The sequence below is a fragment of the Oryza glaberrima genome, chromosome 3, assembly GCF_000147395.1.
Source record: "Oryza glaberrima chromosome 3, OglaRS2, whole genome shotgun sequence".
NCBI lineage: Eukaryota > Viridiplantae > Streptophyta > Magnoliopsida > Poales > Poaceae > Oryza > Oryza glaberrima.
This window is the reverse complement of record NC_068328.1, coordinates 34,320,614-34,345,920: the sequence shown is the minus strand read 5'-3', so window position 1 is coordinate 34,345,920 and position 25,307 is coordinate 34,320,614. Positions and strand designations below refer to the sequence as shown.

General features: G+C 41.7%; 5 protein-coding genes across 6 annotated transcripts; 2 read left to right on the top strand and 3 right to left on the bottom strand.

Moving 5' to 3' along the window:
• Positions 1-3,001: 3,001 nt before the first annotated feature.
• Positions 3,002-4,617, bottom strand: LOC127765176 (NDR1/HIN1-like protein 10). The gene has a single exon (XM_052290021.1). The coding sequence runs from the start codon at positions 4,560-4,562 to the stop codon at positions 3,933-3,935; it is 630 nt and encodes a 209-aa protein (XP_052145981.1). The 5' UTR covers positions 4,563-4,617; the 3' UTR covers positions 3,002-3,932.
• A 4,478-nt stretch (positions 4,618-9,095) lies between these two features.
• LOC127767683 (uncharacterized) lies at positions 9,096-10,091 on the bottom strand. Its single transcript, XM_052293097.1, has one exon. It carries the CDS (start codon positions 9,917-9,919, stop codon positions 9,281-9,283), a length of 639 nt encoding a protein of 212 aa, XP_052149057.1. The 5' UTR covers positions 9,920-10,091; the 3' UTR covers positions 9,096-9,280.
• Positions 10,092-12,960: 2,869 nt separating this feature from the next.
• LOC127767280 (glycine-rich RNA-binding protein RZ1A) lies at positions 12,961-15,192 on the top strand. Of its 2 annotated transcripts, XM_052292559.1 has the most exons (4): positions 12,961-13,110; positions 13,802-13,914; positions 14,455-14,998; positions 15,155-15,192. In XM_052292559.1, the coding sequence occupies exons 2-3, from the start codon at positions 13,804-13,806 to the stop codon at positions 14,959-14,961; spliced, it is 618 nt and encodes a 205-aa protein (XP_052148519.1). In that variant the 5' UTR covers positions 12,961-13,110; positions 13,802-13,803; the 3' UTR covers positions 14,962-14,998; positions 15,155-15,192. The 2 variants fall into 2 exon arrangements, with proteins under 2 accessions (XP_052148519.1, XP_052148518.1); XM_052292558.1 differs by having other exon boundaries at positions 14,455-15,192.
• Positions 15,193-16,147: 955 nt separating this feature from the next.
• Positions 16,148-18,642, bottom strand: LOC127767281 (abscisic acid 8'-hydroxylase 1-like). The gene is made up of 9 exons (XM_052292560.1): positions 18,440-18,642; positions 18,005-18,323; positions 17,766-17,918; positions 17,383-17,667; positions 17,072-17,158; positions 16,914-16,992; positions 16,697-16,803; positions 16,511-16,629; positions 16,148-16,432 (listed from the first exon to the last, which is right to left on the bottom strand). The coding sequence occupies exons 1-9, from the start codon at positions 18,640-18,642 to the stop codon at positions 16,342-16,344; spliced, it is 1,443 nt and encodes a 480-aa protein (XP_052148520.1). The 3' UTR covers positions 16,148-16,341.
• A 2,367-nt stretch (positions 18,643-21,009) lies between these two features.
• LOC127767518 (actin-3) lies at positions 21,010-24,566 on the top strand. Its single transcript, XM_052292874.1, has 5 exons — positions 21,010-21,194; positions 22,684-22,747; positions 22,839-23,232; positions 23,326-23,939; positions 24,349-24,566. Exons 2-5 carry the CDS (start codon positions 22,688-22,690, stop codon positions 24,412-24,414), a joined length of 1,134 nt encoding a protein of 377 aa, XP_052148834.1. The 5' UTR covers positions 21,010-21,194; positions 22,684-22,687; the 3' UTR covers positions 24,415-24,566.
• The last annotated feature ends 741 nt before the right edge of the window (positions 24,567-25,307 follow it).

The window sequence follows — 25,307 nt, the reverse complement described above, 5'->3', positions numbered from 1 at the left end:
CGCTGCGGCAGCGTCGTTGGAGAGCGAGAGAGGAGAGAGATGGATAGATAGGGAATTAGGTATTGAGTGTTTTTGTAAAAATGACCCTAAACTCTAGCATATTACAAAGAGATCCACCGCAGCAATTACTCACCGTAGATCGGCGATCCGACGGCTGCAGGAGGGAGCCTAATGCTGGAATCGCATGGCGCCACGTGGAGGGAGATACGTCGGCGCCGACGATCTCATGCCATTTTCAACCATACTATTTTTTTTGATAAAGTTGTCAAAAAAAATATCTATGTTTAGTTTGTTGTTAAATTTAGCAAATACATAAGAAATATTGTCAAAATTTTTACAATATTGCCATCTTGTTAAAATTTGGTAGGATTTATTTTGGTTGCACTCATCCGTTGGACCAGTGTAGGGTCCAAAAGCCCAACAGGCCTGCCATCTCGTTTGCAGTCCAACACAGCGCGTTCAACGGCCCAAACTCGACAGTGAATCGCTGTTTTGTTACTGTAACACACGGATTAGACTTCTGATTTTGCAAACAATGGTGAAAATGAAAAAAAAAAAAAAGTACTTCGTACTACGTTAGTTGCTTGCTGGTGCAAAAAAAAAAAACCCTATCTGACGCAAGTCACGCAACCATTTCGACGTCTGCTCCTACAGAAAGGCAGAAACTCCCCAAATCACAAGAGGGGGAAAAAGAAGATAAAAAAGGAGAGAAAGAAGCCGTCAAAGGTAGTGGGGGCGGCGGCGCCTTGGAACTTGTTTTTTTTTTTTCTCTTGTGGCGATCTGTGCGAAGAAATCGAAGAACCCTACTACCTCTGTTCCCCAGATTCAGCGTCGATTCCCCAAATTGGCTCCCGCGGCCAGGCTGAGATGGTACGGCTTCCTTCCCTGTGAGTTTGCTCGTGTTCTTGTTTCTCAGTTCCATTTATATCTATTTTGTTCAGATAAATTCCGGTGAGACGTCGGATGTCTTCGTTAATCCGTTTCAGTTTGCCGATATATGATTACTTCTCAGTTCGTATCGTTGTTGCGCTGTGGAGTTAGGGTCTCCCCGCGGTTTCTCTTGCTGAAAGACTCGACTTTTTTAGTCGTGCGCTGCATTATGAGAGCTTCGGTTGCCCTATCCAATTTTATCCTGTTCATCAAGTTCATCATTTTTAGGATTTTAATTAGACTCCAGGATTTTCAGTATACAGTGTAACAGTTCTGCCTGACTGATCCCTCTTGTAGAACGGGAGGTTGCTCCTTAGAAGGTTAGATTGTATAAAGAACTTGATGACTCTATGATCGATCATCTTCTCCAGATCCCCCTCCATTCGTACGATTCAGTGCAAATTTCTAAGGGTTTTTTGAAGGCCTTTTGCAATTCTTCAAGTCCTAAGTTTCAACTCTTCTACCTTTTCCTTTTTCTTTGGTGCCCTGAAGAGGCCAAGTTTATTCTTCTTGAATTTGTAGATGCCATGGAAATTCTAATCAGCTAACAATGGTATCTCTTTCCTTAGGTTTTCTGATTGCGGATTGGAGTGATGAATTTGAGACCAGTAGTTCTCATCTTCCTCCTGCTTGTGCTCATTATCTCATCACAGTTTGAATGGAAGCAGCAGGTTGGTGAGGCTGAGGCAAACCCAGCAGCTACACGGCGAAGGCAACAAGTAATACTAAGGGAAGATGCTGTTAAAGAGAAAGTGAGCACTCGCCTTTCTTGTTAAACTATCTCCACTTGTGGTTTATTTTGGGCTTCCAATATTGTAGTTCATTTGAAATAAGGTGCCTTTTCTGGTCAGACGCATATGTTGCATTACTGTGTCTGTGTTGTGTTCATGTTATGAGAAAACCGGTTTTGTCATATGGCGGTCGAACAGAACTTGGAACACACATATTGACAGCACCAATAAAAGCCTACCTTATGCAAACTGATAAAGACTTTGACGAGCCGTATTTCATTTCCCCTGATACCCTGGTGGTCAACTTAACCATCTGAATTTTTCTGAGACAACTGTAACATTGCTCAACTGTATGTTAATTTTTTAGTTGCTTGCTTCATGAAAATTGTAACTGACTAAAGCCTTCACCAACTCTGAAGACCAATAGCTTGGTGAGTTGTTGGGGATGGGAGTTAAGTGCCTAGTCTTGGAAATGTATCATACCTATTGATATTTTAACTTTAACAGCTGCATACGAGCACAACATATTATACACTTGCCTTCACTGAGCTTGAAAAACATATGCAAGCCTCCAAACATATGCAAGTCTTGCTTGCTAAGAAGTCAAGTAAACTTTGGAGGCTCTGGGATAATTAATTCACTTGCTGGTATATTCAGAGTATATTGCTTTAGCTCATGGCTTTGTCACGGTGGTTTCTGTTGCAAATAGCTACATGCTTGTGTTATGTTACAAGCTTTGTCTATGGATATCTTTGATTCATGATAGATGGGAAAAACACAATGTTTGCTTTGTTATTGATAAGGATAACAATTGGCTGCTTGTGACTTAAGTTATAGATTATTAAACAGCACCTTATGTTATGTGATGTTTGAGCATTACTAGCTATGAGCCTATGACAACCTACTTTCTGAACATTTGTTCATTGTCTTTTTACAAGAGTTGAAAAGATGCACAGTCATAAGTTTGTGTGTAATCTACAGATAATATTGGCACAGGAGAAAAACATTCAACAGCTAAATGGGCTTATTCAAAGCCTTCAGCTGCAGCTACTACATTGCCGTCTCAGTAATAGTACTGCTCACACCACCTCAAATAAGTCGACGAACAACAGTGCAGTGGAGGGACATAAAATGATTGATGATTAACCTCTCAGCTGTACTTGTAATAGCATAATAGGTTGCTAACTTGATGGTATACAGCCAGCTCAAGAGCAGGCATCTTTGAGGCAATGAATACCTTTATCGTCATCATCCAGTAGGACGGTAGTAAGGCATATTGTTTTATGTATTGAAGCTGCGTGCTTAGCTTTTTCTAGCATTATCATTGACAGTATTATCCTTTTTTTTTTCTGCACAATCTTGTACAGGATTGTACTATGTACCATTTTTTTCTTACTTATGTTGTATCATAATGATTGAAGTTACTTTCCTGATTAACTACCAAATATATAGTGCAGATGTTTCATCTGATTCTTGGTCCTTTTTCCATCTTAAATCTTAACATATGTGCTGTGATCATATTTTGGTGGATCGGTTCTTTGTGGTGACAGCTTCATGCTCTGTTTTATGAGACCCTTGAATTTTGCTGGGACATTTTGTGCAATTCAAGTTCTGCAATCAAAATAGAGAATACCACCTTCGGATCTATTTGTACCAGCTTGAACAGTAAGTGCTGCTTCTGCAAGAAAGAGATAAAGCACTAAAGCAGAACTCTCTAACATGAAGTAAAGCATTGAATTACACACACTTTTGAGCTGTTCTCTCGTTGATTCTGCATTTCTGTTTGTGTCTGCATTGCTTTCTCTGAAGTCTGAACCAAAAACTATAGCTTCCAGTTTCTGCGTGCGTGCGTGTGTATGACTAGGCTTTCTTGAATGGAAAGGATGGCATACCTCGAGACCATCTGAATTGCATGTTGCCATTTGTCACTTTAATTCAGCTTTCTCAATGCAACACGCTAGCATGTATGCATAGTCCAAACCTTGTAAATTAACTTAATATTAAGAAAAGCAGACAGCAAACACACACACACACATAAAGCAGAATTAATTCAAATTATAAAACAGAAAAATAAGTCAATGAGAAGGTAAAACGCAACTGTACATAGACGCACGCATCCGTGCACAATTAATCATGAACACAAGTATTCACCCAAAAAAAAGAAAGAAGAAAAAAAAATCAATCACAACACAAGCAGTGAGTGAGAGGTCTCTGCAGCAATGAAATGAGCTAGTAGAGCTGAAATGTTGGAGGATGATGATCAGATCAGATCAGCATCCACTCTGCGACGACCGGAGCATGTCGCAGGTGGTCTCCTGGAAGGCGACGCTGCCGGCGGCGGCGAGCTGCAGCTTGAGCGGGCACCTGGCCTCCACCCTGCACCACGCGCTGTGCAGCGCGTACTTCACCTCGCCGGACAGGTCCACCTCGACGTCGAACACCCCGCCATTGTCGCTCTCCTTCCGGTACTCCCTCTCGCCGCCGCTCCCCAGCGCGGCCGGCGCCGCGTCGGAGCCGGACGAGAGGCGGAACACCTCCGTCTTCCTCGCCGCCTGCTCGTATCCCGAGGAGACGACGGCGGCGGCGCCGTCGAAGCGCTTGCCGTGGAAGAGGTAGGACGCCTCGAGGGAGCGGTAGGTGACGCCCATGGCCCAGTTGGGGTTGCGGACGACGAGCGCGACGGTGAGGTTGTAGGCGACGGAGGTGGCGGTCACCGCGAAGCGCGTCAGGGAGGCGTCGTCGACGGCGACCCTGAGGCTGGAGACGCGGCCGTAGCCGACGGCGAGCACGACGATGATGGCGATGGCGGCGAGGATGGCGAGGCCGAACCAGAAGCCGAGCGCGAACCTGCGGTTCCGGTACGAGCCGCGGCCGCCGCAGCACTCCGACTCGTAGCACATGCCGCCGCCGCCGATGATGACGTACGTTGGTGCTTTGACCGTTACGACAGTTGGTGTAGCCGTAACGAACTAGGCAGAGAACCTTAGCTTGTCAGGGCACCATATATATGCACCTACATAACATATGCAGTACTGAAAGGCATCTAGCTAGTACAAGAAGTATGCTTTCACCTCGTTGATACGTAGTTAGCCTATGTAATTCGATGCCACTCCTCTCGTTTTAAAATATATAGCGTTAATGCCCTTTGATCATTCATTTAATTTAAACTAGCTGGGTGACCCGCACAATTGCGCGGCTAGCACCAATATAAAATTATATATTTTTTAATATGATTTTACTTCAAATTTATTAAATAGTTATCTCGTTGTCTTAAGATTTTGAAATATCAAACCTTATCATCCTCCTATTTCTAATTTTATAGTTTTTAAAAGACACATCAGTTGCTACCCCTTACTTCTGTCATATTATTTTTTATTAGCTTTGTTCATTCTCCTTGGAACCTTTAAAAATTGGATCTAAAAACTTATAGAGTTTATTGTCCTGCTGGGTTTCTTTTTTATAATTTCTAAAAGTCCCGTCAAATGCTGCCATTATACTCCTCTACAACCGTCCACTGCATCTTCTCTTTATTATCATTGCTATTTTAAAAATCGAACATAATTATCGTTTAGGTTCATTTTTTTATTTTCTAGAAGTTTCATTTTTTTACTTTCTTGAAGTTCCGCCAAAACGTCGGCGACTTTATCACTATACTTCTCTACGGCTCGTCCGTTGCCGCCCTTCTTTATTGTCATTGAGATTTTAAAATCAAACATGATTGTTATTGGGGTTTTTTCTTTTTTACTTTTAGAAGCCCGAACCTTTAAAAATTGAACCTTATAGTTTTTAGAGTTTTATTGTGAGTTTTATTGTCTCGTTGGGTTTCATGTTTTTTATAATTTTTAGAAATCCCGTCAAATGTTGCCACTATACTTCTCTACGACGTGTCCGTCACATAATCTTTATTGTCATTGGGACTGTAAAATTCGAACATAACTATCGTTAGAATTCATTTTTTACTTTCTAGAAGACCCACCAATCATCGGCGGATCTACCATTGTACTCCTATACGACCCGCCCGCTGCATCTCATTTTTATTGTAATTGATATTTTAAAAATCAAATATGATTATCATTGGGGTTTATTTTTTTACTTTCTAGAAGTCCCCGCCAACCGACTTGACTGATTGCTTCACGATCTGCACGTCGTCCTTCCTTTTAATCGTCATTAGGATTATATTTGGTGTTTTATTAATAGTTTTTAGATGTCTCATCAACCGCCACCACTTTGCTCCTCTATAGGACTGTTACTTAATTAATCTCGTCATGTGTTTTAGATGGTCTTTTCTTTCAATAGTCTTATTTTTTATCACCAATTTCAATTATTTATAAATTGTACTCCTAGTTGAAATCTTTTTCCTTTTTCTAATTTCAGAATTTATTTTATTTATTATTATGTTCTTTTGATTTTTTTATTTTTTATTTTCAATTTCAGTTGTTTCAAAATTGTATTTCTACTTTAACTCTCTTTTTAATTTGCCTAATTTCAGATTTATTTATTTATTTATTATTCCAAATTTTAATTAATCTACTATTGGGTTTTTATATGTACTCTTATTTCAATATTATTTAAATTTAACTCCGAATTTAAGTTAATTTTAAATTATATTCCTACTTGAACTCTTATTTTCTTTTCTTTTTCTAATATCGATTTTTTTATTTTTTATTCCGAATTTTAATTAATCTCGTATTGGATTCTTGTATGGACTCTTCTTTCAATATTTCTTATTTTTAATTCCAAATTTCAGTTATTTATAAATTGTATTCCTACTCGAACTCTTCTTTTTTCTTTTTCTAATTTTGATATTTATTTTATTATTATCCCGAATTTTAATTAATCATGTATTGGGTTCCTATATGGACTTCTCTTTCCATGTTGCATATTTTTAATTCGAATTTCAGCTATTTTTAGATTGTATTTCTACTTGGACTCTTCTTTTTTCTTTTTCTTCGATTAACGTGAGAATTTCTAGCCTCCACGGCGAACGTGGTGCCTTCTTTTCGAGCTGTCTTAATAATATAATAGATATTTAGGGCCTGTTTGGTTTCCAGGGACTTATTCCAAGTCCCTATCACATTGGATGTTTGGATACTAATTTAGAGTATTAAACATACACTAATTACAAAACCCATTCCATATCCTTGGACTAATTCGCGAGACGAATCTTTTGAGTCTAATTACGTCATGATTTTGACAATGTGATGCTACAGTAAACTTTTTATAATTATGGATTAATTAGGCTTAAAAAATTCGTCTCGCGGATTAGCTCTCATTTATAAAATTAGTTTTTTATTAGTCTATGTTTAATACTCCAAATTAGCGTCCAAACATCTGATGTGATATGGGCTAAAAAGTTTTAGCCCCATCTAAACACCCCCTTAGTATGCATAAGAAAAGGTATAAGTTATATTTAAAGGTATCTCTAATAATGAAACAAGTCGCAACAAAAATACAGTTTTAGATTATTAAGGGCTGGTTTGGTTTGAGGCCTAAATTAGGCTTACCAATATTTGGCAATTCCAATAGTGTTTAGTGTCTACTTGGTTTGAAGCCAAATTTTGGCATGCATAAGAAAATAGGTCATTTCAATAGTGAACTTGGGCTATTTTGGCTTCAATCCAAACATAACTTTGCCTTACCAAAATTAGTCATGCCAAAACTTGCCAAAATTTGTCATTGACAAAATTTGGTAAGGCCTATTTAGGCCACAAACCAAACCAACCCTAAAAAAACAGTTTTAGGAGTACTGTATTTCTGTCGCCAGAGTTTTGGCTTCAAAGCAATCAATTTTGTGGCCATCGGATCAACTATGAGATTCGTGTCCAATTAGATCCACGTACTACACCTCATATTTCACATTTACATGTCTATATTTACTGCGGGCGGTTGCACATGAATGGAGTTGTGCATACTGCATGTTTTACTGTGTACTTACAGTGACCTATGTAGCATCTATATAAGTCCTAAGTTTAAATATTCATAGAAGCAAATTTTAGAATGGGTTTTTTTATGGGCTAAGTTCCTAATTTTAAATGGCTGCATATATTCAGTTAGATGTAGAGGCCGGGTCAAATATACCATTGTCTAAATGAATTACACTGTAAGTTACATTTGTAATTTTTATTATATTTGAATGTAAATTTTGTATTTGCAAGTTCTCTAAGATGGGATTATTTTTGTGTATTTTGACTAAGTTATGCAACAACTTATTAATAATTAATATTTTATTACTCCATATGGCATATAGGGTTAATCTCGTAGGCTGATATCCGACTGTTTTTGGCTTAAAGAAATGTGTGTCGCATGAAGTTTAAGCTGAAATCCGACCGTTTATGGCTTATATGGTCACAAAGAGCCAGAAATCTGACGATAGAAATATAGTAAACCGTACTATTTATATAGCAGTGGTAATTAGCAGTTTGCCGCGTTGATGTGTGTTGGATGGATTCATTTAGAAAGGCGAGGAAACCGCGTTAATTATGTCGAACGGTCTTTCGTCCATCATTGTGAGTAGTACAACGACATCGTGTGGACCAGGTAGCAGCAAGCAGGCAGTACGTAATCCGAAATGAAATGGAAGCTAACCATCGTTTTCGTTGCGTTGCTTGCCTTGCCTAAAAGTTCTTCCCATTAGAGAACAAGTTAAAGAACAACGCCATCTTTCTCCGAATAATGCCTGAGCCTTTCTCCGAATAATTCCTGTGCTGTGCTGATCGCCAGCTTCTTTCGTCAGGCTGTGACAGTGTGATCTGTACAAGTACTATCCGTTCCGTGAGCATCGTTCATCGTATTTTGGAGGCAAAAGAAAGACGCAATATGGTTTACCTAAGATCCAAGCAAGTCTTCAGGATGGCATATATCAAATTTTGCAAAATTATAATAGCATGGTTCCAATTTTCTCTTATTAAAGACGATGATCCAACTGCCAATTTACTAGTAAGTACTTTTACCGTGACTAGATCTGAATTAACATCCACATCGACAACGGCAGCCAACGCGGTGGTGCACTTTAATTTCTTCTGCAGAAAGGTTAGCAACACGCGCTACACCTGCATCTGCATCTGCAGAAATAACCGATTCACATGCTTTGCTTTGAGCAAAGCAAGCTGAAAGCAGTGACAAACTTGCTCAATTATATTCTTCCTCAATGATCTTGCTATTGGTTTCTTGCTGCTTCTTTGTGCAGTTATACTCAACGCAGAGCCCAAGATCTTGGGCTGAGTTGGGCTTGGGTCAAGCTGCGGCAGTGTGTATTTTCCTCTCTTTTTTTTCCCATTAATTGGACTTGAAAAAGTCGAGGTTTCACCAAACATCATGGTACTTGCTTTGGCTCGACATGTCGGACAGACAGACAGACAGAGCCAGCCAACTCATGCAGTTCTTAACTAATCACTCATGAGCACAGCAGCAGAGTGGCAACCAGAGAGGATATGGATATCCAATTGTCCCGAATTTCTCCAGATGAGTAGCAGTACACAGTACACACTACACAATAACCAATCTTACAATTTCTAATCCAAAATGCAATCTTCCAATCATACATGGCAACAATCTCCAGCAAGCAAGAACAAGCAAAAGAAAACTGAAATCTCGAGAAAATTGCAGGTAGGTAGGTTAGCTAGCATCCGGACTTCTTGGCCCGGAGGACGGTGCACTTGGTCCTCTGGAACGCGGTGGCGGCGACGTCCGGGTCGACGAGCTGCAGCTGCAGCGGGCAGATGACGGCGAGCGGGCACCGCGCCTTCCTCGCCTTGTACTGCATCACCGTGTCCAGCCTCACCTCCACCTCGAACCTCCCCGTCGCGTTCTCCGCCCTGAACGCCGCCACCCCCGCCGCGGTGAGCTTGGGGACGGGCTTGCCCGCGCCGCCCACCGTGACGTGGAACGTCGCCGTCTTCCTCGGCCGGTGGTAGAACGCCGGCACGGTGGCGGACTCGTCGAAGCGCGTGCCGTTGAAGGAGAAGGCCACCGCGACGGGGTCGTAGCTGATGCCGCGGTACAGGTTCGGGTTGCGCAGCGACAGCGTCACCGTGGCGTTGTAGGAGACGGTGGAGTTGGACGGCGGCGAGCCCGGGGACAGCGCGAAGCGGAGCAGCACGGCGTCGTCGGCGGTGGCCTTGGGCGGGAACACGAGGGCGAAGGCGAAGACGAGGAGCACGATGAGCCCGCCCACGCCGGCGATGGCCGCCGTCCAGATGAGGCACTTCTTCCAGCCGCAGTCGCAGTCGCCCTTGCCCCAATCCTCCCAGAAAGCCATGGCCGGCGTCGACTCGAGTCTTGGCTGAGAAACTAAGCACCTCGCCTCGCGGATTGTTGTCAATGGCGATTGAATTGAGAGGCTGGAGGTGGATCGAGGAAGCCAACTGAATGAACTGAGCAAGGGGAGAGGAGAAGACTTCCGTTTGGGTCAGGTCTTCGCCTCAGCTCGAATCCATCTCCATCTTCTTATTTTTCGTCAGTGCCCATTGGGGTCATATAAAATTTAGAAATGGATTGGCTGAGTCGAGATGGTGAAAGTGAAAATTGCTCTACTGTATGATAAGAACGAGGTTACCGTTGGGATGTATAGCATGTACTCCTCTCTCGTCCCATAAAAAACATGGCATCATCTTTTCACTTATACTTATACTTATCAGCCAAAATTTAAATTTCTAACTTTAAATTTGGAGTTAATTTTAAGGTTTTTCATCAAAGTTTATTTTTCAGACTTTGCTTTTAGATCGCTAAGAACACATATCTAAAAATTTTATTCATAAATTATAAGTGACGATGAGGCTAGGTTCTATTTTTTTATATGGGACGGATAGAGTACGAGGTAGTACTTGTTTTCTAGACCCATAAAACGAGGTAATTCAATGTTACATCAATAATAAGTATTAATATTATAAGCTTTGAAAATAATTTTATCTGTTTCTTGAATAGAATTTTATATAAAAAGTTTTTCTAAAAAGAATATTATTTAACAGTTTCAAGAATATATTAACAGAAAACGAGAAAGTAAGTTGTAGTCTGACAACCACATCTTTTCGCTTATGCTTATCAGTTAAAATTTAAATTTTTATCCTTAAATTTAGAGTTGATTTTAGGGTTTTTTTCATCGAAGTTTATTTTTCTGTCTTTGCTCTTATATATCGCTAAGAACATGTATATAAAAGTTTTATTCAACAATGCAAGCCTGAATTTCAAAAGTATAGTAAGGTTGGTAGGATAATTTACTGCTGTCAGCTTTGCCAACGCAACAGTACAGTTAGATGCTTTGAAAAGATTCTGATGCTAGTGCTAAGCACTTGCTTTGCAATGTGACAGGGAGTTGCCTAGTTGGCCGCATTAGTTTTTGCCCATAATTGCGAGCCTCCGGGCACTTTGTTGGTGGCCAGGACATGTTCAAGTCTTCTCCTGTTTTACAAGTCTTTCAATAGGAATATATATATAGGAGTAGGAGTATTCTGTAATTCTTATTAGCAAAGTTGAGTTCAGGTCTTCGACTTTAATTGCAAGTCTTTCAATACAAGTTGTCAGTTGTCACGAAATGATAAGAGTCGTTTGCGTGGAAATTGCGCAGGCGCGCCCGGCAACATCCAAATCAACTCTTTGCCTTATTGCTAAATATCTTTTTGGTATTTTCCTAGTTAAACTTCTTTAGATTTAATTAAATTTACAGAAAAATTTAACAATATATATATATATATATATATATCACCAAATTCGTTTTATTAAATATAAAATTATATATATTTCAATAATATGTTTGTTCTATATTAAAAATGTTGCTATATTTCTCTGTAAACCTGATCAAACATAAATGGATTTCAGAGCTCTTGGACAGGAATGGTGCCTGGGATGTCGACAAGATCTCCAGGTTATTCCTCCCAATTGATGTGGAAACCATTTGCAGCATACGCATCTCTTCACGCCAGGAAAATGATTTTATTGCATGGCATCCAGATAAACATGGCATCTTCTCTGTCAGGAGTGCTTACTCCCTGGCCCTGGATTTTTCAAGGACAGAGGTCAGCTCGAGTTCATCGTCGATTGCAATGAGCAAGGTTTGGAAATTAGTCTGGAAGTGTGATGTGCCTCAGAAAGTGAAGATCTTTGTATGGAGGGCAGGTTCAAACTGCCTACCAACTTTGGAGAATAAGAAGAAAAAGGAAGATGGAGGTTTCAGACATCTGCAGCATATGTCGAAGAGAAAAAGGAAGATATGGATCATGCACTGTACAGGTGCCATCATGCCAGAAATCTTTGGGGAGCAATGGAAGGGATCTACCAACTACCACCTGATTCGAACGCTGCAAACAGAATACTTGACCATGTGGAGACAGCTCCCTCAGGCGATCGGGCTTTGGTGATGATGGTACTGTGGCGTATCTGGCACACCCGCAACGAAATCACGCACGGTAAGCATGCCCATGCTATCGCGGCGTCAAAGAGGTTCATAGAGAGAGCTATGTCTCGTCTTTGCAGGAAATTAAACAGTGGCCGAATGCAAATCTGGAGAAGGGGAAACATGTTGTGGATGCGAAACAATGGAAAAAGCCTAGGGCGAGCCAGGGAGATGGTTTTGTTCACAGATGGAGACCGCCAGAACAGGGCTGGATGAAGCTTAATACAGATGGGTCCTTCCAAGCTGAAGCAGGAAATGGAGGAATAGGAGTGGTGCTCAGGAACTGCCATGGAGAAATCATTTTCTCTGCGTGTGGCTTCCTGCAGAGGACGTCAAGTGTACTAGAAGCGGAACTCCTAGCCTGCAGAGAGGGTTAAGCCATGGCTCTGCAGTGGACATTCTTGCCAATTGTTATCGAATCTGATTGTCAGGAGTTACTGGACCTAGTTTCTTCCAAGGAGTTGCTTCGCTCGGAGCTGGCGTTCATCATCAGGGAGGTTCGTGACCTCACGATGGGGAATAGGGAAATTAAATTTGTTAAGGGGTATAAATCTCAAAATCGTATTAGTCATGTTTTAGCTAATAAAGGCCGTTGTGAGGAGTTAACTCATTTCTGGCCAGACAATAGTTGTACTGCTATCGCACTACTAGCTTGTGACGAAGCTTTCCTTTGAGTAATATATTCCCTATTTCCCCGAAAAACAAACATAAAAAGTTTTAATTAGGAAAAGAAAGTTAAAAGTATAAAACGGAGGGGCTTTGTACTCGGCCCACAAGCGGCCCAACTCCACCATGGCCTGCCTGCAACAGGCAGGCAGGGGTGGGCCCCACCTGGTGGGGTCGTGGGCGCGCGGGCCCCACATGCCGTGCTTAGAATGGAAATATCTCGCGCTGACGTGGGATTTTAGGGTTCTGCTAGGGATTAGAGGATCCCCAAATTCCCCCTCTCCTATAAAAAGTCGTCGTCTTCTTCTTCCTTACCTTCGATCTATATACTAGACCTCCGAACCAAACCGAGGGCAAGAGCATCCGATTCGCCGCCGCCTTCGTCTTCCTCGCAGGTATCCTTCAAATCTTCACCCCCCTTGTGTTGTGTTCTGCGCCGCGATAGAATTCCCTTCCTGTTTGCTCGATCTGTACTGTCCTGCTCCTGCAGCCGATAGTTTAATTCTTTAGAATCCGATGAATACGTTGTGCTCATGATGATCGTGAGGAGGAGTAGATTTTGGCTTGTTTGATCGATTCTTCGCCTCTGGCTTGATGCGCCGTAGTCGATTCCCCCGTACTGTCGCCTTTGCGGGCGAGGGATCGGGTGAAATCGTGGTGCGGCGTCAACTCCTCGTGACTTCGCCCGTCGCCTCCGCCGCCGCCGCCGCCGCCGCCTGTGGGAACGCACGTCATCCCTCCCTACCCACACCTTTTCTCTTTGCACCTTACCTTCGGTTCTAGATCTGAAGTTTTTTTTCTCTTAATTTGCCTTACCCTCAGCACTAATAACAGTAGTGTATAGTTTGTTCCCCCAAAAAAAAAAATTCCCCCATGCCCCAGGTTATGTTAACGAGTTGAAGGATGCAATTCTTTGATATGCTTAGTTTGTAGGACTATACATATGCAGTGATCTATGGGCGAGATGCTTTGTTAATCACCATGGATTCTATCTGAATTGTTTTATGTTGATTCGTTAATCTGAATTGTTTTATGTTGGTGAGTTCTAAAATTGTCCCTTGCCCATCTGCCTTTCTATCTGCTTAGAGATGGCGGACGTGGAGGAGTACCGTTGCTTCATTGGGAATCTGTCATGGTCCACAACTGATGAAAGCCTCAAGGATGCCTTTGGCAAATTTGGCAACCTCACTGAAGCAAAGGTGATATCAAGATCATACGAAATCCTTACATTATACATTTTGTGAAGGAACTTTTTTTGCTCATGTGTTAAATCTTTGATATTGCTTGCATATAACTGTGGTTGCGAATCTGTAGTCTGGGTATGCTTAGTCTTGGGTACTAACCTGTCCGTAGTCAAAATTTTATTGATTATTATCTTTGAATGTTGTATGAAGTGCAATAGTCATTAGGATGGTCAGGCACTGTCATCTTCCCTTGTTTGATGCTGAATAGTTGAAATTTATTGATTATTTATTATCTTTGAATGTTGTATCAAGTGCATTAGCCATTTAGGATGGTCAGGCACTATAATCTTTCCTTGTTTGATGCCGAATACTGTGTGTTACTCCTGAAACCTGAAAAGGAATTGGGTAATATGTTGTCCTTATAGTTCAATAGAATTATTCAGTATTTGTAACTCACAACTAAATTGTATACCTTTTTTTTTGTAATTTTTCTCTATGCTTTAGTGATTGTTTAGCATAAATTTGTGTGTAGTAAAATTTCCTGGTAATGTGCAGGTGGTTTTTGACAAGTATTCTGGCCGTTCTCGTGGTTTTGGCTTTGTGACCTTTGATGAGAAGAAAGCCATGGAAGATGCTATTGAAGGAATGAATGGATTGGATTTGGATGGGCGGGCGATCACTGTCGATAAAGCTCAGCCACAAGGACCTGGTAGAGACCGTAATGGAGACCGTGATTATGATCGTGACCGTGGATCTCGTTATGACCGTGGCCGTGACTTTGGTGGTGGTGGGCGTGCACCACGTGGCTCAGGTGGTGGTGGGGATTGCTACAAGTGTGGAAAACCTGGCCACTTTGCTAGAGAGTGCCCATCTGGAGATGGTGGTGGTAGAGGTGATAGATATGGTGGCCGAGATGATAGGTACGGTGGTGGTGGTGGCGGTGGCGGCCGTTATGGATCTGACCGTGGTGGTGACCGTTATTCTGGTCGTAGTCGAGATGGTGGTGGCTACGGTGGAGGTGGGGGTGACCGTTACAGTCGTGACCGGTCTGGTCCCTATTGATGGCCTATCAAATCTCTAAGAAGTATGTTCCATCCAGGTATGGAAGTCTATCTACTATTGTGAGCTGTGTTTCCTTGTGTCTGGAACTTTGTGTTCATGTAGTTTGAGAACTATGGTGTACCATGAGAAAGCATCTACTTTATTATCGACTGTATTACTGACATGCTTATTATTGTTTCCTGCTTGTTGCCAGGCATATGACTTGTTCATAGTGCTTGGCGCTTGGTCCTACATATTTGCTTGATATGCTGTTGGGTGATTCTTTTCTTGGTTGAGACTTGAGAGGTGGTTTTTGTCACATTACTTGTTGATGCTCTGTTACGTTGGTTGTGCTCATGCGGCGTAGCACCTTTGGAAACGGGATATGTGGGATTGGACCGGTAAATTGTTTTGTTTCTGTTCTCTTGGGAGAGGAAGCATTCTACTGAACCTTGCTTGAAAATGCCATAAGAAAAATCTTGGTCCTTAATCAACTCATCTCAAGGCAGGTGATGAACCATTCATAGGGGAAATGAACTGGTAATCTTTAACTCTTTATCTTCAAGATTGTGTAAACCCATCATTCTCAAATGTTTGTTTTGTTTTGGCAGGTTTGTTTGAGTTCTTTGTTCTCTTGTTCTGGATTGGTTACTACTGTCTTAACAGCGATTTGTTCTAGTCTTATGACCGGCTTGTTCGTTGGCATCAATCTATCATGTGCGGTTTAGCGTGGGAAGGCCACTGCTGCCTTGCATAGTGTTTCTTTGTTACTCTGATTGGCTTTGCTACCTGGTTATTGTTCCATTGACCCTGGCCCTTCCGGAGTTGCTGCTGTTGTGTTGCTTCTTGGATTGTGCCATTCCTTGTTACTGCCCTGCTGTGATCATGTTTAAGCGACCTGAATATCTGAGCGATGCGACGTGGTTGCTGTTCTTTGTCACTTTTGCCACTGAAGTAGCTGTTCCTCGTCACTTTGCCACGGAGTAGCTGCTGCTGCTTTATTTCTTGGCTGCCTGCTGGAGTACTTAGTTTATAGCAACAAAATAGTATATATCGGCAACAGAACTACAGAAACATTTTTTTTAATTCTGATGAATTTTGATTACGTATTGAACTCACGGCTGTACATTTGTAACATAGGATGTACCTTAACTCATGCAGTATATACTGCAAGAGTGCAATTTTGCAGTGGTATTCAATTCATGGGTATTGCTTATCCAAGATTACGCAAGCCGATTTGATGCATGGGCTTTATGCAAAGATGATTCGTGTCGTGTTGTTTGTGTAATTTTTTTTATATAGTAGAGTAAAACCATGGAATAGCACTATCAACTCTCGAGTGTCCCTTCCGTTTCATCTCTCGTCGTCGATGAAACTGAATGTCAGGTCGAGTTGCCGTTGTCAGATGGCAGCGGCGACGATGGGGTACTTGTTCCTGAGCATTCGCACTAGCGTCGGCTGCACCGAGTCGTCGTCTTCCAGCGGCGTCCAGCTGAAAAACCATTCGATTGAGCGAGCTTAGCTTAAGCTTGCGAGATCAATCCATGGTGAAGTGAGCAGATAGATTTACCTGTATCTGCAGACGAGGTGGTGGATGAAGACGCAGATCTCGAGGCGCGCCAGGCTCATCCCGGGGCACATCCGCGGCCCGCTGCCGAATCCCAGGAAGCTGTACGGCTTCAACGTCCCCTGCATACACAAACATGCATCATCAACAGCAAACAATGGTTCAACTCCCTGCTTTTGCCAAACTTACATCGAATCTGTTTGGATCGAACTTGTAGGGGTCGGCGAAGACGGACGGGTCATGGTGGATGGACACCACGTCCAGGTTCACCGACGTCCCCTTCTTGATCTCGTACCCTGCCAGCCACGCCAACACAATTGAAATTTCAAAGTGGTGCTTCACTTAAGATTTTACATGAATTCGGTTTAAATATCACATGAATTGGAAACACAAATGTGTTACCTACCATCAATGCTGAAGTCCTGAGCGGCTTTTCGTGAGAACCATGGCAGGATGGTCGCTCTCCTCAGTGTCTCGTTCATCACCTGCAACAATGTATTAGTTATTAATCTTCAGAGATGAAGTGTCACCTGAAAAGAATCAATTGATGGTGATTAATCTTGCCTTGTTGGTGTAAGGCATGCTGTTCACATCTGACCATCTGAGATGTGATGATCCATCCAGCCTCTCCTTGATCTCCATGTGCTCTTCCTGCACAAGAACACGGATGAGTCTCCTCTGACGTAAAGTCGGAGGGACATTATCACTGACATGTGGGACCCACAAAGGTTGGGTCCGCACGTCAGTGACCCACATCCCTCTAACTTTACGAGGAGCGCAATCCAAGAACACAGGTATGTACAGCAATTGGCACTGACAAACCTCAAGTTTGCAACAACGAACCCAATCGAATCGATGGAAACGGCGGTGCTTACTCTGAGTTTCTGCAGGGCCTCCGGGTTCTCGCCGAGGAACTTGATGAGCCACGTCAGCCCCGCCGTCGTCGTGTCGTGGCCGGCGACGAGCAGCGTCAGGATGTTGTCCTTGAGCTGCGCGTCCGTCAGCTTGTCCGCGTCTCGATCGCCGTCGTCCTCGTCGGCGGCGGCGCCGTCCTTGGCGTGCTTCCGCAGCAGCGTCTGGAGGAAGTCGTTGCGGACCTCGCCGCCGTCCCTCCTCCTGGCGATCACCGAGTCCAGCATCGCGTACATCCGGTTCCTGGCCTTCTCGACCGATCAAACAATTTTGATTTCAGAGATCATCCATCTTTTGGTCACTGATCATGCAGGTGTTTTTGATTATTTGAGGAATCGATTGGTACCTTGAGCCCACGGTGAAATGCAGTTCCTGGGATCTTGAGAGGCAGCGACGCGAACGAAGACGATATGATCTTGAAATTGGCGCGAAACTTCTCCTGCGCCTCTCCCTCTGGCTCCAAGCTTATCAGCATGTTGGCGATCACCTTGAGCGTGAACTGACAAAATCAAGAAAAACCAAAAATTCAGTTTCAGAAACAATATTTTCAAGAAACTGAGATTTGATTACGAGCTTAATAATTACAGATGAGGCCTCCTCGAGCACAAGCACTCTCCTGTCGAGCCAGGTGTCGAGCGTCTGGACGGCGAGGTCGTTGATGAAGTCGAAGTGCTTCTTGAGCGCGTCAATGGAGAGCGGCTCGCCGATGAGGCGGCGCAGCTTCTTGTGCTCGTCGCCGTTGGTGGTGAGGAGGCTGGTCGGCCCGAGCACCTGCTTGCCGGTGTAGAACAGGTTCAGGCTCACCACGCCGTCCTTCCCGGACAGCAGGATCTTGGCCGCCTCCCTCCCCGTCATGAACACCGTCATCCTCCCAAGAACATACGTCTTGAACACCTTGCCGAACCTGACAAGATCAATCAAAAAACATCACACCAAGTATTTCAGGATTTCAGCTTCTGATCGTGTTGATGTTGCTATCGTCATGACTGCACACTGATTGTCTGAAGAAATCAAGAAAACCTCTTCTGTCTGTCACGCATGAAGCTCAGAATGCCAGCAGGGCTCGAGAAGCCGGAGATGAAGGAGAAGGTCTCGCCGACGACAGGCCAGCCCATTGTTCCGGGGATGTCTCTCATCTCCTTTGATAGCCTTCTTGACCTCGACCAGATGAGGCCACAAGTCACTGCCAAAGCTACAAGAACGGCAGCTCCAAACACAGCCATGGCAGAGGCAAACTGTCTTCAGAAAGTTCAGATAACTGCACAACTCATCATAAACATGCATGTCAGGTGTTTATATACGGCCGTGCTATGCCTAGTTCAAGATTTGTTGTTGTTAATTGTATAATATCTATGATTCATCGGAAGCATCGTTATCTTTGTGCTCTGATTCCCTTGTTTTGTCGTCGTTACATCCGAGGTAACCATTTGGTGCCTTGCCAAAGGATAATTCAGGTTTCATTGAAATCTTCTCGGTTTGCGCTTTGTCTTGTTTCTGAAGAACTTTACTGCAGACTTGAAGTATCCTACAGTTTCGTCATTGCTTGTCATATTATTCTGCTAAGTTCTAAGTAAACATGTTTCTTTTTCTATTAGATAGCAGTAGTTTCTGGCTTGCTGCAGACTTGTATTAGGGTGCAGAGAGTGTGCCATTTGCGGATACCTCTGAATTTTGTTTTCTGCCTCAATCCAATCATACAGGCTTTGATTATGACTTATTAATTACTTAGTAGTAATTGTTACCACTTCTTGAAAGCAACAATTTCTGGTTAGTCATACAAGAGAGCAAGAACTAAGCCTGGTATCTACTACTCCCTCCATCCCTAAATGTTTGACGCCGTTGACTTTTTTAAACATGTTTGACCGTTCGTCTTATTCAAAAAATTTAAGTAACTATTAATTCTTTTTCTATCATTTGATTCATTGTTAAATATACTTTTATGTATACATATAGTTTTACATATTTGACAAAAAGTTTTTGAATAAGACGAATGGTTAAACATGTTTAAAAAAATCAACGACGTCAAACATTTAGAGAAAGAGGAAGTATTATATTATACTCGATCAAGCTGGTAGTACATATTTGCCACTTGTAGTGAGCAGGTACGATTGATGCCAGATCTAAAGTGTCATGCTAGATGCAGATGGAGAGATTGAGCACTAAACAGTGATCTGAATTGGTCTTAGATTGCATGAACTCCTCTCTGAATTATCCTTTTTCCTGGCTGGCTTTGCAATTATTAATGTTCATATATATGTATGGACCATTAGATGCATTTAACCAACATGAATTGAGAGTTCTTTTTTTTTTCCTGAACAACGACAGCTGATGGCCTGGGCAACACCGGTCTGCTGTTAGGAAGCAATGCTGAGCTTTGGCGACGTGGCCTGGCCGGCTTGGCAGTTGCAATCTCCATTCCATCCACGTGGAGAGAGAAAAAAAAAGCCTCTTTTTTTAATGAATCTATATTCATATTCTGCGTCTCTTGGTTTTTATTCGGAAAAGTTGATGATATGATATTCATAGTTAAACTCGTTTGATCTCTGCCCCAAAGTTGTTTGTTGTGAGAGCGCGTAAGCATCATATGGAAAATCACTAACCTTAGCCATGGCTTAACTTCAGACTAAATATATTCTTTTTTTAAAAAAAAATGCACACCATAATGTTGCTCTTCTTGTTGCAAATCTGGAACATATTGGTAGAGTTCGAAATAATGTCAACACATTATTGAACGAATGATTATCGTAGATTATACATCTAGCCGATTATAAAAATTAAATAGTTTAACAAGTAAACTGAACAAATGGTTTAAAACATGTTGTTTAAGAAACGCAATATAAGAAAGCTTTTCGAGAAAAAGTTTTTTTAAGAAACATGGAGCAGATAATCTGTTTCAAAAATCATGCTCCTTCTCTAATCTCTCCATCACCACCATACAATCTCATGTTTTATTCTCAACTTATTATCTACTCCCTCCATTTTATAATGTAAGTCATTTTAGCATTTCCCATATTCATATTTATGTTAATGAATCTATATATGAACGTGGAAAATACTAGAATGAAGCCATTTTTAATTGTATGGGTCTAGCACAATGTTAATTCTCAAACATATAAATATTAGTATTTTCTACGAGTTTGCTAGGAAACTTGTGGTGGTTTTCTTTTTCTTCTCTAGCTTTTCAATTTTCGACCTTATAATGTTGCGTCAAGATTTGTGCAATGAGTTATGATTTGTTACAATAATTGTAACTCATTGTGAAGTCGATCTAATTTATTAATACTTATATCAAGTTATATTACATGTTAATATGATTATGGTAGAATTATATAAATATACTACTATATATATTTGAAAGTTTCACAACATAATTACTACTATTAAGATGGTCCTATTTTCTTTTTAGAAAAAATTATAACCATACCATTATTACTATATATATTTGAAAGTTTCACAACATAATTACTACTATTAAGATGGTCCTATTTTCTTTTTAGAAAAAATTATAACCATACCATTATAATTTTGTAAAATTTAAAATATACCATCTTGAACCCACGTCTCATTGTCTTTTTAACACAAAGGGCGAGTGAGCGGGGGAAATCGTGCGGTGTCGAGGATATATTCCCCCCTCTCCTCGGCGTCGACTCCTCCTGACTTCGCCCGCCGACTCCGCCGCCGCCGCCGATCCCCATCCATCCCGCGAGCAGAGCAGGAGCGCGAGCGCGAGCGCCGCCGTTCATCCGCCCTTCTGCTTCCGCCGCGTCGCATCCCGGTGAGCATCCCATCCTCTTCCTCATTCTCTCTCTCTACCCACGCATCTTCTCCAATTTTGCGTTAGCCCCTTGTTTCTCTTCTAGACATGGAAAGTTTTTCTCTTAATTTTGCTTAATCTAACTAATAGCAGTTTTTTTGTTCGCCAAAAAAGTTTTTGGGTTGAACTGAAACCCCCATGTCCCATTAGATCCGCCCCTGCGATATCGTCTTTGTGCGGATCTGCCATTTCGTCAGTGTTCTTAGCTTTTTTGGTTGATCTACTGAACCTCAGATCGGGGATGAGACACTGGTTGTGAACACTACCAATATGAATTTGCGGTTTTTTAAGCTATTTTCAGTTAAACTTCTCTTCTTCAGCTTTGCTTATGTTGGTTGGATCGGGGGATCGGCCATGCAATATGTGGAAGGAAACTGGGGAGGTCCCTTCGTTCCAACTTGCAAGGGTATCCGTTTGGATCATTGCGTCCATAGAAACAGAATTGGATTTGGATCATCTGTTTGGAGGAAAAGATCTAACTAGGATTTAGTACAGATTTAAAACAAATCGCAGCCGAATCAATCCATTGGAACATTCATGATCATGAATGTTAGTTCATGTGTGTCTTCTTCTTCTGTACATGTTATGAAAATGGAAAAAAAAAACGTAAATGGGACTTTTCCGTTCTGCATAGAGTCTGTAGTAGTAAATGTTTATTTTTATGGTGTGCTGGTTTGCATCGGGCAGGATGGTTTGTGTTTTACTGCAGAGCTTTTCTTTTTTCGTTACTGCAAGAATCTATGTGCTATTTGTTAGTCACAATATCTTGTCAGTTATAGCACAACCTATATATTGCATATTACTTCCTAACTACTAAGTTTGTACATACAAAATGTCATGTTCAGGATTTCGTGTTGCCACTAGGAACTAGAACGTGAATGCCACTACTTGCTGGCACTTCAACTTTAAACCTCCACATTTGTATGTTTGCTGGACAGATCTTGATATCTAACTACTAGGCTGGATGTTCAGAAACTGCAATAATTGTGATCTAGTACTGTTGTGGTTTTATTCAACTTTGGTAGGCACACTGGCACAGTTGCACATGGGTAAGCATGTCCCTGCCTGACAGGACAGCTTATTTTCTCTTTAGTTTCTTGAGTATAAAGGGACCATTAATACCATTTAAGTGTTATATGCTTTCATCTTCAAACCTGTTATTAGTCATTTTGTCATGAAAATACATACTATGACTAAAGCTAGACTAGAGGAGTAGAGCTGAGTTGTGCTAAATGCCTAAATACAACAGTGACTTTCATATATTTGCTTATGATAAAACTGTCTTAGTTTTTATTGGGTAGCTGAATTTATATAAAACATTGTAAGCTGTTCTTTGTTTTTGTGCTCATCAATCATAGTTCTGGCCTGCAACTAGTCTAGCAAGAAATATGTTAAAAATTTATTCTGTAACAAGTAAATGATGGAGATGGCTTATGATTTCCTTGTTCAGATTAATGGCCGACGGTGAGGATATCCAGCCACTTGTATGTGACAATGGCACTGGAATGGTCAAGGTTTGATTCTTATACCATTGTCCATTCGTTTTTTTTAATTCATGGAATGAGTTGTTCAAAAATAATAATAACTCTCACTCTCTCTCTCTAGGCTGGTTTTGCTGGTGATGATGCCCCCAGAGCAGTGTTCCCTAGTATAGTTGGTCGCCCTCGGCACACTGGTGTCATGGTTGGAATGGGCCAAAAAGATGCCTATGTGGGTGATGAGGCACAATCAAAAAGAGGTATCTTGACCTTGAAATACCCTATTGAGCATGGTATTGTGAACAACTGGGACGACATGGAGAAAATCTGGCATCACACCTTCTACAATGAGCTGCGTGTTGCTCCTGAGGAACATCCAATTTTGCTGACAGAAGCTCCTCTGAACCCAAAGGCTAACAGAGAGAAAATGACCCAAATCATGTTTGAGACATTCAATGCACCAGCAATGTATGTGGCTATTCAAGCTGTTCTTTCACTATATGCCAGTGGTCGTACAACAGGCATGTGTCCATTTTCTACTATTCAAAATGAGTCTTTGTACACTTACATCTCTTCATTGGTGATATGACCCCAGTGCGTTGTGGCTTGTGCAGGTATTGTGCTTGATTCTGGTGATGGTGTGACTCACACAGTGCCAATCTATGAAGGATATGCACTTCCTCATGCTATTCTTCGGTTGGATCTTGCTGGTCGTGATCTGACTGACTGCCTAATGAAGATCCTTACAGAAAGAGGTTATTCCTTTACAACAACTGCAGAGCGGGAAATTGTGAGAGACATAAAAGAGAAGCTTGCATATATTGCTCTTGATTATGAGCAGGAGCTGGAGACTGCCAAGAGCAGCTCCTCTGTTGAGAAGAGCTATGAGTTGCCAGATGGACAAGTCATCACAATTGGCGCAGAGAGGTTCAGGTGCCCAGAAGTGCTGTTCCAGCCCTCGCTGATTGGGATGGAAGCTCCGGGGATCCATGAGACCACCTACAACTCTATCATGAAGTGTGATGTAGATATCAGGAAGGATCTCTATGGTAACATTGTGCTTAGTGGAGGAACTACCATGTTCCCTGGCATTGCTGACAGGATGAGCAAGGAGATTACTGCCCTTGCACCAAGCAGCATGAAGATCAAGGTCGTGGCACCTCCTGAGAGAAAATACAGTGTCTGGATTGGAGGTTCTATCCTTGCCTCCCTCAGCACATTCCAACAGGTACTTGCATGCATTCTCTTTAATTCTGGGGGTTCATGGCATGTTGGTACTTATCTGCAGCATTCATTTAATTCTGGGGAGTCCTGGCATTTGGGCACCTAGCGGTCATCCTGAGGAAATTTATTTTATGTTCTCCTTTAACATCTTCCAACTTTGAAGTTTTAAGTGAACAACTATGTGGCAAATTTCTTTTGTGATTCCTGGTAAATAGGAAGGCATCTTATAGTTTGGTTATACACGATGTGATCAACATTTATTTATATTCCAAAACTATGATTAGAAGAAATGAAAGAAAAAGAAAAGGTAGTCATTTGCTATTTGATTATGTCCTAATAAACTAGATTACACATTAATTTTGAATGCAAAATGTTAGATAAAGACACTTATCCTGTTCTTTTTCCTGTCGCAGATGTGGATATCTAAGGGAGAGTATGATGAATCCGGCCCTTCAATCGTCCACAGGAAATGCTTCTAATCCGAGCCTTGTTCTGAGTATTTTCGGTGTGCCTCTCTGTTGTCTGTACTGTCAGTCTTGTGAGCTTTGCATGGTTGGGCGTGTGTCGGTACTTTCGTCGTCAGTATATTTTCAAGTTTCTGAGAGCGTTTTTTTGCATATATGCTAGTACTACTGGATGAAGAAAAGGTAGATCCAAGCTCGTTTGTTTGAGATATATCCTGCTTTAGTGATTTCAGATGCCGTGTGTTCTAGTGATATGTTGATATTAGTGAGTGAGAATTGTATCGGTTTGGCCGCCTCGGCCGTTCTGTGACTGCGGAACATTAGCTATGTATGTATATTTGCCTAAGTATTGGTTATATTACTATGGTTGTGTACTTGTGTTCGATGTAATGGTTTCTAATTATACTTTTGTGTTTCTGTCTGTCCTTGAATGCTTTAGACATCACTGGTGCTGCGCGCCAGTATTTTACTAACTGGCCAGATTGGTGCAAATTGCACACAAATATAGAACTCGGAACAGAAAATATATATACCAACAATTCTCCACTCCGGCAATAGTATTGTATTCCTCCATCTCTTTGCCGAAGCGAAAGCGGCAAGCGGCTCGATGTGCTTTAGATGATTTTGGATTTTTTTTTCTTTGGATTGTTTTTATTCTCTCCTATTTCAGTTGAAACTCTTGAGATTTTCCACGAAACTCAATAACAACACCTTAATATGACATTGATGATATCTTTATGATACCCTAGTGATACTCCTTAGTCCTTAATATACTATAATACTGGTGATTCACCCATGAAACTCAATAACAACACATTAATATGATATTGATGATATCTGGAAGTACAAATACCATCATATTAATATCGATAAGTATCGTACAAGTAACATGATATCTTAAGGCCATT

Bases quoted from the DNA above. Each gene is read 5' to 3' on its own strand.
- LOC127765176 (XM_052290021.1), bottom strand. From the start codon at position 4,562: ATGTGCTACGAGTCGGAGTGCTGCGGCGGCCGCGGCTCGTACCGGAAC.
- LOC127767281 (XM_052292560.1), bottom strand. From the start codon at position 18,642: ATGGCTGTGTTTGGAGCTGCCGTTCTTGTAGCTTTGGCAGTGACTTGT. The intron at 18,324-18,439 runs GTTTTCTTGATT...TGATCTTGTCAG, and splicing joins ATGCGTGACAGACAGAAGAG to GTTCGGCAAGGTGTTCAAGA. The intron at 16,993-17,071 runs GCAAGATTAATC...ACATTGTTGCAG, and splicing joins GCATGCCTTACACCAACAAG to GTGATGAACGAGACACTGAG.
- LOC127767518 (XM_052292874.1), top strand. From the start codon at position 22,688: ATGGCCGACGGTGAGGATATCCAGCCACTTGTATGTGACAATGGCACT. The intron at 22,748-22,838 runs GTTTGATTCTTA...CTCTCTCTCTAG, and splicing joins ATGGCACTGGAATGGTCAAG to GCTGGTTTTGCTGGTGATGA. The intron at 23,233-23,325 runs GCATGTGTCCAT...TGGCTTGTGCAG, and splicing joins TGCCAGTGGTCGTACAACAG to GTATTGTGCTTGATTCTGGT.
- LOC127767683 (XM_052293097.1), bottom strand. From the start codon at position 9,919: ATGGCTTTCTGGGAGGATTGGGGCAAGGGCGACTGCGACTGCGGCTGG.
- LOC127767280 (XM_052292559.1), top strand. From the start codon at position 13,804: ATGGCGGACGTGGAGGAGTACCGTTGCTTCATTGGGAATCTGTCATGG. The intron at 13,915-14,454 runs GTGATATCAAGA...GGTAATGTGCAG, and splicing joins GCAACCTCACTGAAGCAAAG to GTGGTTTTTGACAAGTATTC.